The following is a 14,408-nucleotide window of genomic DNA, read 5'->3' as shown; positions in this document are numbered from 1 at the left end:
CATGTTTTAATAATTAAATGTGCTCACTACAGCTAATAATTGTCAATGCTGTGTATGAAATATTTTACTGTTAATTAAGAATGCCTAGAACTTCAATATAAAATGATTAGTGTAAAACTTTTAGCCTATAGAAAGCACTTACGTGGTTATTACAAAGCATTTCTGAATTTTTAAAGTGCATTTCATCTTTTATTTCATATCTTGATGCCATTGTTATGACAAATGTCACCCCTGTTTTACAAATAAGAAGAAATTAAGGCATAGAATATAAACATTTTATTTACCCATGCCTGAATTTAAATGTTCAAGTGTAGATTATAGACATGAACATTTTTACTCTATTTATGTAAATATTATCCTTTATTGAAACATTAGGAGGTGAAACAGATAATGCATATAAATTGCGATATAGTTTCTACAGCACCACACTTTGCTATCACAAACATTACTCCAACTGTGCCTCACTACAGTTATGAGAGGAGTGGGCAGATGACATCTATACAGGGAAGAAAGTGTCAGAGATTGAGTGATTTGCTCCAGAGGTGTGGCATTAAGGGGTGAGATTAGAATTCCAACCAAGCATGTAATTATATCTAATGAAACGCTTTCCCCTCCTCTCTTAACAAGTATCAGGGGCAGCTCCAGGCAGTGTTAGGATCACCCCCAGGTTTCAGTCAGAATCCTTCCTTCTTGTTTTCATCCTTCATCCTCTCCTGGAGTTGGAGCTCTCTAGGACAGCACACGTTTCCCAGATTTAGGGACCCCTGGGTCTCCAGAGTTCTTGAAGATTCTCTTGGCTGCTTGTGTGCTTAATTTAGGGCATAGTTTCCCTCACTTCTGTGTATCACAACTAATGGCTGAAGAAATACCCTTTAGTTTTGTTTCCTTCTCTCCTTAACCCTGTGGCTTCCCACATTTCAGAAGGAAAAATGGTCTGTTAGATAGAATGAAAATAAACTTATTAGACAAGTTATGTGAAAGAAAATGTCTTTAATCTAGTTAAGATAATAGTCTTAACCTATTAAAAATGGTCTATAACAGTAACAGTTGTCAGAATTTTGGCAAGAGTAGGGCAGTTAGAACTGAGAAGTATTGCAAACAAAACGAACAATTTCGGGTTTTTAGTTTTAGCCTTGCTGTTCACAGTGTGTGATGGTGGAGAAGATCCCCAGTTTCTCTGGTTCCCCAAATGGTGACATCAGACTCCACAAGACTTCCCAGTTCAGACACTTGTCTCAGCCAGGAAAGCAAATCTGATTGTCCCTGTTTTAATCAGTCTCGAGTTGTTTACAGTTGGCATAACCTTCCCAGTAGTGGGTGGACAGCTTCTCTAAGGAGTGTACTTACGGAGGAAATAACTGGCACCTCCAATAGGCCCTTGAAAAATCACAGCCTAATCCTTTCTCCTAGGACCCTACCCTGTGAAGAAAGCCAGGCCACGAAGGGGCTATAGTTAAGGCCAGCCACGAAACTGCCTGGTGGCAGGGGTGGGAGTAGAGCCTGGCCACTGGTGCCCAGGCCACCGTTCCTGCCCTAAGCTGGTCAGCCTCCCTGGGTATACAAAGACTTGCTTTCCATATGTGTACTTAGCACAACCAGAGGGACAAGTTTGTCACTGAGCTGATCTTGAAGAACACATTTTGCCTTTTGCTTTTAATTGAAGGAATTTAAAACCTGTGGGGATACTTTTGACAGAGCCCCAGGGCTAATATTTTTCATTATTTCAGAAGTAAAAGGACCACTTCTAATGAAGGTCTGTTCTATGTTATAGATTGCAACAGAGGCAATAGAAAATATCAGGACAGTTGTGTCTTTGACCCAGGAAAGAAAATTTGAATCAATGTATGTCAAAAAATTGTATGGGCCTTACAGGTAATGAACCACATGATTGCTACTACAACCCTAGTGCTTTCCTAAGGCTGAATTACTGTCTCCAAAAGATAATAAAAACGTTGCTGCTCCAAACAATGATATAAGGATGACCTTTTTTTTTGATAATTATCTCTCTAAAAAGTAAGTAGCTTTCTGATGCAACTGGGCCACAGGATTAGATGTTTATACCTCTTGTAAAACAATAAGATTAGGACGCCAAGAGCTAAAAGTCACAGAGGATTGCACAAGTGTTTGGTCATTAGTGCAGGCAACATAAATAACACACCTGGCTGATTCAGGATAAACATTCTCTTAAGGAATTGCTCAAATCTCATTTTCTTGGGAGTGCAGACTGAGCCAGAGATGAGACTTGTTATCGGTATATTCCAGACTTGTTTTTTGACATATTCCATTTGTTCTCTGAACAAGATCCAACCTACTCTGAAGACGAAGACACATAGCGTGTTTCACTGGTTTACATTTGAGCAATTCAACAAGCCCTTAGGGGCACTATTTGCCCCTTGTTTTCCATTATGGCCTTTATGAATGAATATATTTTCACGCTAACAAAATAGAATACAACTTAGATCACAACTTTATAGACTGGAACAATAGTTTTGAACACTTGCAGATTTGAACAAGGATCCTAGACATTCTCAATTCATTCCATCTCAGTTTTGTTTACTTCATTTATACTAAAGAGCATGCAGCTGCATTTTTCTGCCCATTTGATGTTTGACATATAAATGTTTATGCACCATTACCTATGACATTATGGTTTATTTGGAACTTCAAAGAGATTTAAGGAGGAATAGATAGCTGAAGGTAATTATTAATTTGGTTATAATTTAAAGATTCAATAGCATTGTAAATGCTATTAAGTATTATATGCTATGAAGTATTATAATACCATGCTCATAGCATATGAGTTCAGTCATCAAAACCAGTAATACTTTGAATTTTTCTTCTTGCCAAATGCCTTTCTTCTAATAGAATAGTAAATAAACTATGGTTCTTTTGAAGGATTTAGAAGCCCAATATTGTATAGCATGAGGTCTAATTAGAAATAGTGCCAAACAAATTGTAAATGGGACCAGTTGGATCTGGCTTGGGGATGGACTTCTGGAGTGTTTCTGTATAAACTTCAGTGACCCAACTTTTGCGAATCTGAGACATGAATTTTGATGTAAGAGACTGCAACTAGTTACAGGAGACAAGATAAAATAGTATTAAAGAAATCACATTCAGATAATTCAACTAGTTCTAACTTTGACATCCTAGGTATTTTTGACAACCACCACCACATTTATATAATGGGGGTGGAATATCTGATTCATCAGATATTAACGTGTAATAATAATATCATTTGACAAACCAATATGAGCTAGCTAGGCACTATGCTAGACATTTATATTGTTTTATTTAGTTCTCAAAACAATTATGCATTATGGTGATCATCTCCACTGTACAAATCAGAAAACTGATGCTTAGAAGTTAAGTCATTTATCCAAACTAATATAACCGGAGGCAGATTTTGAACCCAGGTTGGCCAGACTTAGAAGCTGTGCTCTTTCCACTACACAGTGCTAAGGGAGGCTGAAGAGATGATTTTTAATATACTAACTTGCTTTTCAGGAATTCAGTGCAGAAGGCCCACATCTACGGAATTACTTTTAGTATCTCACAAGCATTTATGTATTTTTCCTATGCTGGTTGTTTTCGATTTGGTGCCTATCTCGTTGTGAATGGATATATGCGCTTCAGAGATGTTATTCTGTAAGTAGCCCTAAAAATATTAAGGTTATTCTATAACAGGGTTTCAGTAGGCTTATGCAAAAGTTTGGAGTAGGAAAAAAAAAAAAGACTCATTTGTTCAAAGATGAGGTCAGGGAGTTAAATTTACCATAGTCTTCATGGTGGCAAGCACAGAAATCTGATCTTGTCAATACTCCAAGTGCAAGTTAATCATCTGGGTGGACGAAAATTAACCAACCTCATTAAAATGACCATAAAGTGTTATTTTTATAACTCCATGCAGGAAGACAGCAGATTTTCTCATTGTAGAATGTAGGCAGAAATAAATCATATTAGAAAGTTGCTGGTGACCATGGACTCGAGATATTAGCTTGCCATTTATCTGTAACCAAAACATGGCCTTGACCCTGAGATGGGAATGCTTGATTCAAGTCTGCAAAGGCACTGTCCCCTAATCAGGCCTCATATGGCCCTGCCAGCATTTGCCTCTCAGCCTCTCCTTTTTTCTTGGTTTCCAAGGCTAACCAATGGTCTTTCTGATTGATGCATTCTTCTTTTCAAAATATGCAAAATACATTCATTATTCTTTATTATATCTTTTTTATTTCTTAGCTGCCACTTATGAGTGAGGACATGTGATATTTCTCTTTCTGTGCCTGTCTTATTTCACTTAACATTTCACTTAACATTTCACTTAGGTTGCTGTCTAGGCTTGAAAGAGGGAAGCCAGTCTTTTTAACATCATTTGGCATGTTTCTGCTCTGGTGGGATGATTTTAAAGCAATAGTGAATGACCTTTTTTGAAACAGGGTCAAGATAAGAAAAATGAAAGTGATTAAGAGCTATTTTTTTGTTTTCAACCAAATTAAAATAACCATGGAAAAAATGTATACACATAATCTTCATATCAATCAGGATCTCAGCAGGAAACAAGTGGCAATGCAAATGGGTAATGGAAGAGTTTGCTAAAGGATCTATTTACAAAGGCTTAGGAAGTTAAGGTAAGCAGTACCCAGGAGAGCAGTTAACACCCCAGCAGCAGCCACTAGGAGCTGTTACCCACCTAAGCTTAAAGGACAAGATGAGAGGAAGATAGTCAGAACCCAGCACAGGGGCCTTCTGTGGTCAGCAACAACACAAGCAATCTGACAAGAAAGAAGCCAAAGAAATGAACACCTTGACCTCCCTCTGCTCCAGCCCTCCCATCCTTGGTTGTCACGGGCCAGAGGATAAGAAAATCTTTTAATGCAGTTCATGAATGTCAGCCTCCCAGGGCATGGAGTGAGATGGTACAAGGTAGAGATGAGTAGAGCCGGAAAGTGCTTTTGGAGGGACAAATGGAAATAGCAGCTATGAATTACAACTTAGAGTACAACTTTTTTTATTGTCTAGAAAAATATCATTGAGAACGTTAGCCCTGCTTTTTTTTTTAATCATTGAAATGTTAAATTCTGGATAATTAGGAGACAGATTTTTAATCTTTTGTGCTAAAACTAGATAAAAGATTGCACAGGGAAGCTAGGCAGCCACATGGGGGTGGTTCATCACTATTTTTAAACAATTTTTTTTAGTTCATGTCTTTTTTTTTTTTTTTTTGGTAATTGTCCAATAAAGGGATTCAAACCCTTGACCTTGGTGTTATCAGCACCATGCTCTAACCAACTGAGTTAACCAGGCAGCCCCTCATGTCTTTTATTAACTCAGACACAACTACATATATTCTGGTTTGTGGAAACAATGTCAGACAACATTTGCCACAATAATGTCTGTCAAAGTGACCAGCCATAAAAACTCCAGCACTGCATTCATCTGAAGGGCACTCCCAACAAGGCAACTAATTTTGCCATTCTCATCTACCTTAGAGAATTTCAAAACAGCCAGCTTAACCTTCTTTCTCTTATGCTTATTCTTCTTGGGAGTGGTGTAAGACTTCTTCCTTTTCTTAGCACTACCACGAAGTCTCATCACAAGATGAAGCGTGGGCCCTTTCTGCATGTTGTAGTCAGACGAAGTACGTCCACCTTCCCGTTGCTTGCCAGCAAAGATCAGTCATGGCTGATCAGGAGGAATTCCTCCTTTCTCCTGGATTCTGGTCTCAATGTTTTCTACTGTATCTGGGGGTTCAGAATGATTGTCTTCCCAGCAAGGGTTTTTACTAAAATCTACATCTTGGTGGTGATTCCACCACAGATGGCAGATATGAAAGCTAAAATTTAATATTTTTTTTGGCAGCTGGCTGGTATGGGGAACCAAACCCTTGACCTTCGTGTTATAAGGCCATGCTCTAACCAACTGAGCTAACAGGGCAGCCCTAAAATTTACTTTTTGATAATTAACCTTATCATCGACTATTTAAGGGAGAGCCTTACTACACCACCATCCCACCCTCACAGACTAGAAACAGATTTTTTTCCCCCTTTTTATCTATTTTTTATTGTAACACAGTTGATTGTACATGTAATTGTTTTTCATGTCCCTTTACCAATTCATCCCTTACCCTTCCCTCCCCCTTTCCCACCTCTGGTGACCTCAGTTTTGTTCTCTCCTTTTGAAAATTCAATGTAGTAATTGTGATTGTTGTATCTTTCTTTTTTATTTCTTAGCTCCCACTTATGAGTGAGAACATATGATATTTCTCTTTCTGTGCCTGTCTTATTTCACTTAACATGATCTTCTCTAAGTTCATCTATGTTACCTGAATGGCAGTACTTCATTCTTTTTTATGGCAGAGTAGTATTCCATTGTGAATATATACCACATTTACCTCATCCAGTTGTCTGACAATAGACATTCAGATTGGTTCCAACTCTTGACTATTGTAAATAGAGCTGCAATAAACATGGGGGTGCAGGTATCCCTTTGACATAATGATTTCCATTCCTCTGGGTATATACCCAGCAGCAGAATTGCTGGATAGTATGGTAGTTCTATCCATAGTTGTTGAGGAACCTCCATACTGTTTTTCATATTGGCTGTACCAATTTACAATCGCACCAACAATGTAGGAAGGTTCCCTTTTCTCTGCATCCTCACCAGCATTTTAGAAACACATTTTAATATCTTAGATTTAGAAGTTCATGAGTTGAAAACAACAAGAACAAAATTCTCCATTATTAGAGATTCCCCCTCCCCCCCACCTCCAACCCTACCCTCTTCCCCTCTTTCTCTGGGAAAGCTCTAGTGTCAGAAGTGAATTGCTTTGTGGAGATATAGATCTCAGGATCTTTAGCCCTTCCTAAAAGTTGTTAGAATCAATATCCATTTTTTTTTTCTTTTTTTGGTGGCTGGCCAGTACAGGAATCCAAACTCATGACCTTGGAGTGGTAAGGCTGCACTCTAATCAACTGAGCTAACCAGCCAGCTTCAGTATGTATTTTTTAAACAGTATTGTCAAAGGACAAAATAACAGCAAATTTAGTTAAAGATCTCAATTGGCTTTATTGAGATTCTAGAATCGGGTAATACTTCATTCTATAAAATAGAATAACAGTTCCAATGAGCTGAGCAGAGGAGATTGGTTAGTAGAAACAAAGAACAAAAAGCAGATTGGTCATTTCAAAGAAAATTTCCTTATAAGGTGGGGATGGGGGACAGAACAATAGAAAAATAACTGATTATTTAACATCAGGTTACTTCAGGTTACTTTTGTGTAAGAATTAAAACAGAGGAACTTCATCATTATTATTATGCCTATTGAAGATTTAAACTGGTCTGTTGGGGAAATTGGCTGTTATCTCTCTCTCCTGATTTTTGGGAAGGTCAGACTACAACTTAGTATGGGTTTGGTGATGTGGAACTTTTAGCATGGGTGACTCAAAATGGATCATCCCTGCTAGGTCTGTTGGGGCCTAGTGCAGCAACTTAGTCCAAAACAGCATCCTGTAATTTTTATTTAACAGCATATAATTAGAAAATAGACCTTTAGTTTTGGAGAAGTGTTTTTTTAGGGCAGTGTCAGTAGTTATTTTAATTGTAAAAGAAAAGCTATTTCTAGTAAAGGCTTATTATCCCTAATAAAAATTTTTTAGCTGCAGTAATGATTATTATTATTTGGGTGGTAGTATAGAAGAAATCGCAAACTGGAAGTCAGGGCCATAGATTTAATAGGAAATCTCACTCCTTGTCTGGAACTGATAAACCCCATAAACACATCATGCTTCAGTGCCCTCAACTGTAAAAAAAGAAAAAGTATCACTAGCAACTAAAATTAGTTGAGATCATAAATCAGATTCAGTTATAAGCCACTTCCTGAACATGAAAAACTTTGGAAGTTTGCATTAACTCTAGGAAATTAGGGGCTCCTAAGAGAAGCCAAGCAGGAAAGGTGATCAGAGAGAAAGCAAACCAGGCAGTGGATTTAGCCACTCTTCTAGATTTCTTTTGTTACTGGAATTTCGTGGAAAAGCATGTGAGTGGGGGAGGGGGTTGATTAAGGGAGCAAAGAGATAAATACTGGTAAGAAGTATGCCTTTGGATTTTCAAACATCAGGGAGCTAATTATAGAAGCTAATTTTTTAACTCCTCTACTTCTGTCTAGGGTGTTTTCAGCAATTGTGTTTGGTGCGGTGGCTCTAGGACATGCAAGTTCATTTGCTCCGGACTATGCCAAAGCCAAGTTGTCTGCAGCCCACTTATTCATGCTGTTTGAAAGACAACCTTTGATTGACAGCTACAGCGAAGAGGGCCTGAGGCCTGTGAGTCCTCTGCGGCCTGATGAATTCTTTTTTCTGAAAGTTTTGCTGTCTGCTAGATTGTAACTACAGGATAAATTTGTGGTGATCACATGAACATAAGAGGGTCCTTCAAAAAGTTAGTGGAAAAACGGAATTAAAAGATAATGTGAGGTTTCAAGATGGCGGCGGCTGCGGCGGCTCGCGCGGAGTAGCTGAGGTGGAAAAGGTGGCCACTGGGCCTCAGGCAGCCAGGAAGCTTGTGGACCTTCCTCTGGCCATCTCTTAAGGGAGGACTGCTGCTGCTGGCCGGTCGTGGGGGCTCAACGCCACTTTGCCCCCGGCAGGAGAGGCTGCCTCATTTACAGGCAACAGCTTTGAAGTGTGGAGCAGGAAAAGAACTGATTCTTAGCTGCAAAAGCGAGTTTTGAAACAGGGAACACGGCGCCAGGGCTGCTGTGGATGCAGCCAGGATCCCGGAGGATGGGGCCGCACTGAAGGCGGCCAGCTGCCCTATTCAGGATTCGAGGTTTCAGGCCGGCATTAAAGAAGATTCCTGGGAGCGCCGGAGCGGCGCCGCGACTGAACAGCCCGAGGCGGCAGCGCCGAGAACACGGAAGGCAACAAACCAGAGACAGAGCGAGCGCCCGACCTGGCACAGCACTGTGAGTGATCCCTGGCACAGCTCTGTTCAGGGGGTGGATGCCCACGCGGCTCCGCCTGCACCACCAGGCCACTTACTGCCCCGGTGCTGCCTCCATTTTCCCAGGTGCGGGCAGCTCCGCCCTGCTCGGCCATCACTGAGCCCATTTGCTTGGCCTGGCGCGGGGCTTTCCGGACCCTGCGGGCCGGCCTCCTCTCCCACTCCCTCCGCGGTTCTTTGGCGGGGCTGGGGGTGTGGGGTGTCCCGACCAGTCTTGGGAGGGCTAGGAAGTACGGGTGGGCTGACTGTCACTCCACCACACCCTGGACTCCGCCCCGGTAAACTTCCTGTTACTGGGAGGCAGATACCATCTCTGCAACCACCAGTTTGGAAAAAAGCCTAATGAATTTCTGGTTGGGAATAGTGTGGTAGGAGAGTTCCCAGGTCCGCTTGAACCTGCCGGAGAGCAGGCTGCAGGCGGGCACTAGACTCGGTTTATACCGGGGGGATACAAAGGTGAACAAGACCCGAGAAAGATCTACACAGTGCTACAAAGGCACCCAGAGAGACCGGTCGTCTGTGCCTAGCAGAAACCTGGTAGACTTCGTGGGCGAGGCGGTGCTGAGCAGGGTCTTGAAGGCCCAGCTGATAGACGAGGGGTGCAGAAGACACACCCCAGCCCAGCACAGTGTGCACAGAGGGGGGAGACGTGCGGCCAGGGAGGCGGAGACTCGACAGAAACCACACACCCGGTGGGGTGCCACTGCACGATCTGACAGCCTGGGCCAGAGCACACGGAACGGGGAGAAGTCCTGTACAGAAAGTGAAAGCTCAACAGAGATCACACACCCTGTGGTACGTGATCCACCAGCCCAGCAGAGTACAAGCTGACCAGAAAGGTGGATCCCCGGAGAAGCCCAAGACCCGAGGCAACCACACACACAAGACACTAGAGGCCAACTGAGCAGTCACGGCGGGAGCCATACCAAATTGGCAACCACAGCAACATCCTAGTTAGTCATTAGTCTCAAACCGGTGGACTGTGAAACCCCCTGCCACAATGAATAAACACCAAAAAAAAGACACCAGAAATACAAAAAATCAAGAAAGTACACCACCAAAAGTTAATAAATCTCATACTCTAGATCCTATAGAACAAGAAGCCCTTGAAATAACTGACAAGGAATTTCGAGTGATAATTCTAAGGAAACTGAATGAGATACAAGAAAACTCAGCTAGACATCATGATGAAATGAGGAAAAGTATACAGGATCTGAAAGAGGAAATATACAAGGAAATCAATGTCCTGAAAAAAAATGTAGCAGAACTTGCTGAACTGAAGAAGTTATTCAGCGAAATAAAAATCACAATGGAGAGTTTAACCAGCAGGCTTGTCGAAGTTGAAGAGAGAACCTCTGAACTTGAAGATGGGCTGTTTGAAATAACACAAGCAGACAAAAAGAAAGAAAAAAGAATCAAGGACATGGAAGAAAATCTGAGAGAGATATCAGACAACCTCAAGCGCTCAAATATCCGAGTCATGGGTATTCCAGAAGGGGAGGAAAATGGAGATTCCATTGAAAACATATTCAACAAAATAGTGGCAGAAAACTTCCCAGGTATAGGAAAAATCACAGATCTTCAGATCCAGGAAGCTCAACGATCTCCAAACGTATTCAACCCAAAAAGGCCTTCTCCAAGACATGTCATAGTCAAATTGGCAAAACTCAGAGACAAAGAGAGAATCTTAAAAGCTGCAAGAGAGAAGCGTCAAATCACCTATAAGGGAGCCCCAATCAGGTTAACATCAGACTTTTCATCACAAACCCTAAAAGCTAGAAAGGAATGGGATGATATTTTCAAAATATTAAAAGACAAAGATTGCCAGCCAAGAATACTCTACCCTGCAAGGCTATCCTTCCGAAATGAGGGGCAAATAGTATATTTCTCAGACAAACAAAAACTGCGGGAGTTCACTACCACAAGACCACCCTTACAAGAAATCCTCAAGGGAGTACTGGGTTTGATTCCTGAAAAATAACTACCACTGCCATAAAAACCTAAGAAAAATCTAAACCCGCTAGTACAATAAAAATGGCATTCATGAAGAGAAAACAAGCTAACAAAAACACTATCTACAACCTAAGGAACCAACAAACAAAGAAACCAAACAGTAAATCAGAAAGCAAGGAACAAAAGACACCTAAGACAACCAAACAACCAATAAAATGCTAGGAATAAATCAACACCTTTCAATAACAACTCTTAATGTTAAAGGCTTAAATTCCCTAATTAAAAGACACAGACTGGCTGACTGGATCAAAAAGCAGGACCCAACTATATGCTGCCTACAAGAGACCCACCTCACCCATAAAGATTCACACAGACTAAGAGTGAAAGGATGGAAAAAGATTTACCATGCAAACAGAAAAGAAAAACGAGCTGGAGTGGCTATTCTTATATCTGACAAAATAGACTTTAAACTAAAAACCATAAAAAGAGACAATGAGGGACACTACTTAATGATAAAAGGACTGATCCATCAAGAAGACATAACAATCATAAATATGTACGCACCCAATGTTGGAGCAGCCAGATTTATAAAACAAACTCTATTAGACCTAAAGAAGGAAATAGACACTAATACCATAATAGCAGGGGACCTGAACACTCCACTGTCAATATTAGACAGATCATCTAGGCAAAGAATCAGTAGAGAAACACAAGATCTAAACAAGACTCTAGACCAATTGGAATTGGCAGATATCTACAGAACATTCCACCCAACAACCTCAGAATATTCATTCTTCTCAGCAGCACATGGATCATTCTCCAGGATAGATCACATATTAGGTCACAAATCAAGTCTCAATAAATTCAAAAAAATTGCAATTATCCCATGTATCTTCTCAGACCACAATGGATTAAAACTAGAAATTAATAACAAACAAAACTCTGGAAACTATACAAACACATGGAAATTAAACAGCATTCTACTTAATGACATATGGGTCCAAGAAGAAATCAAGCAGGAAATCAAAAAGTTTATTGAAACTAATGAAAACAATGATACATCATACCAAAACCTGTGGGATACTGCAAAAGCAGTATTGAGGGGAAAATTTATTGCATTAAATGCTCACTTCAGAAGAATGGAAAGATGGCAAGTGAACAACCTAACACTTCACCTTAAAGAACTAGAAAAACAAGAACAATCCAATCCTAAAGTTAGCAGACGGAAAGAAATCATTAAGATCAGAGCAGAACTGAATGAAATTGAAAACCAAAAAACAATTCAAAAGATCAACGAATCAAAAAGTTGGTTTTTTGAAAAGATAAATAAAATTGACAAACCATTAGCATGGCTAACAAAAAAAAGAAGAGAGAAGACTCAAATAACAAAAATTAGAAATGAAAAAGGCGATATTACAACTGATTCATCTGAAATACAAGGAATCATTCGAGACTACTATAAACAACTATACGCCAACAAATTTGAAAATCTGGAGGAAATGGATAAATTCCTGGACACACACAAGCTCCCAAATCTGAACCGTGAAGACGTAGAAAATTTGAACAGACCAATAACAATAAAGGAGATTGAAGCTGTTATCAGAAGGCTCCCAACAAAGAAAAGCCCAGGACCAGATGGATTCACAGCAGAATTTTACCAAACATTCAAAGAGGAATTGACACCGATTCTTTACAAACTATTCCAAAAGATTGAAACGGACGCAAATCTCCCAAACTCATTCTATGAAGCAAACATCATCCTGATACCAAAACCAGGTAAAGATATAACCAAAAAAGAAAACTACAGGCCGATATCCTTGATGAATATAGATGCAAAAATCCTCACTAAAATACTAGCAAACAGAATACAGCAACACATACGAAAAATTATTCATCACGATCAAGTGGGATTCATCCCAGGGATGCAAGGTTGGTTCAACATACGCAAATCAATAAATGTGATACACCATATTAATAAACTCAATCACAAGGACCATATGATCATCTCTATAGATGCTGAAAAAGCATTTGATAAAGTTCAGCACTCATTCATGACAAAGACCCTCTATAAGTTAGGTATAGAGGGAAAGTATCTCAACATAATTAAAGCCATATATGACAAACCCACTGCCAATATCATCCTGAATGGGGAAAAGCTGAAAGCTTTTCCTTTAAGAACAGGCACTAGACAAGGATGCCCACTCTCACCACTCCTTTTCCACATAGTGTTGGAAGTACTAGCCAGAGCAATCAGAGAAGAGAAGGAAATAAAGGGCATCCAGATTGGAAAAGATGAAGTCAAACTGTCCCTGTTTGCAGATGACATGATCCTATATATCGAACAGCCTAAAACCTCTACAAAAAAACTGTTGGAATTGATAAATGATTTCAGCACAGTAGCAGGATACAAAATCAACACGCAAAAATCAGTAGCATTTCTTTTCTCCAATAGTGAACATGCAGAAGGAGAAATCAAGAAAGCCTGCCCATTTACAATAGCCACCAAAAAAATAAAATACTTAGGAATTGAGTTAACCAAGGAGGTGAAAAATCTCTATAATGAGAACTACAAACCACTGCTGAGAGAAATTAGAGAGGATACAAGAAGATGGAAAGATATTCCATGCTCTTGGATTGGAAGAATCAACATAGTGAAAATGTCCATACTACCCAAAGTGATATACAAATTCAATGCAATCCCCATCAAAATTCCAAAGACATTTTTCTCAGAAATGGAAAAAACTATTCAGACATTTATATGGAACAATAAAAGACCACGAATAGCCAAAGCAATGCTCAGCAAAAAAAATAAAGCTGGAGGCATAACACTACCTGACTTTAAGCTATACTACAAAGCTATAATAACCAAAACAGTATGGTACTGGCATAAAAACAGACACACTGACCAATGGAATAGAATAGAGAATCCAGAAATCAACCCACACACTTACTGCCATCTGATCTTTGACAAAGGCACCAAGCCTATTCACTGGGGAAGGGACTGCCTCTTCAGCAAGTGGTGCTGGGAGAACTGGATATCGATATGCAGGAGAATGAAACTAGATCCATACCTCTCACCGTATACTAAAATCAACTCAAAATGGATTAAGGATTTAAATATACACCCTGAGTCAATAAAACTTCTTAAAGAAAACATAGGAGAAACACTTCAGGAAATAGGACTGGGCACAGACTTCATGAATACGACCCCAAAAGCACGGGCAACCAAAGGAAAAATAAACAAATGGGATTATATCAAACTAAAAAGCTTCTGCACTTCAAAAGAAACAATTAAAAGAGTTAAAAGACAACCAACAGAGTGGGAGAAAATATTTGCAAAATATACATCTGACAAAGGATTAATATCCAGAATATATAAGGAACTCAAACAACTTTACAAGAAGAAAACAAGCAACCCAATTAAAAAATGGGCAAAAGAGCTAAGTAGGCATTTC

At 39.8% G+C, this 14,408-nt stretch overlaps 1 protein-coding gene and 1 pseudogene across 1 annotated transcript in view; one reads left to right on the top strand and one right to left on the bottom strand.

Annotated features, from left to right (window-relative positions):
- The window catches only part of ABCB4 (ATP binding cassette subfamily B member 4), a 67,732-nt gene that overhangs the window by 45,741 nt on the left and 7,583 nt on the right, over positions 1-14,408 (top strand). Inside the window, 3 exon segments of the mRNA XM_063098732.1 lie at positions 1,772-1,872; positions 3,508-3,648; positions 8,165-8,321. Coding sequence (XP_062954802.1) covers positions 1,772-1,872; positions 3,508-3,648; positions 8,165-8,321 — 399 coding nt within the window.
- On the bottom strand, positions 5,338-5,795 carry LOC134380063 (ubiquitin-ribosomal protein eS31 fusion protein-like; annotated as a pseudogene).

The sequence above is a fragment of the Cynocephalus volans genome, chromosome 6 (genome assembly GCF_027409185.1).
Source record: "Cynocephalus volans isolate mCynVol1 chromosome 6, mCynVol1.pri, whole genome shotgun sequence".
Classification (NCBI taxonomy): Eukaryota; Metazoa; Chordata; class Mammalia; order Dermoptera; family Cynocephalidae; genus Cynocephalus; species Cynocephalus volans.
The sequence above is the reverse complement of the archived record's forward strand: the minus strand, read 5'-3'. Positions and strand labels throughout refer to the sequence as shown.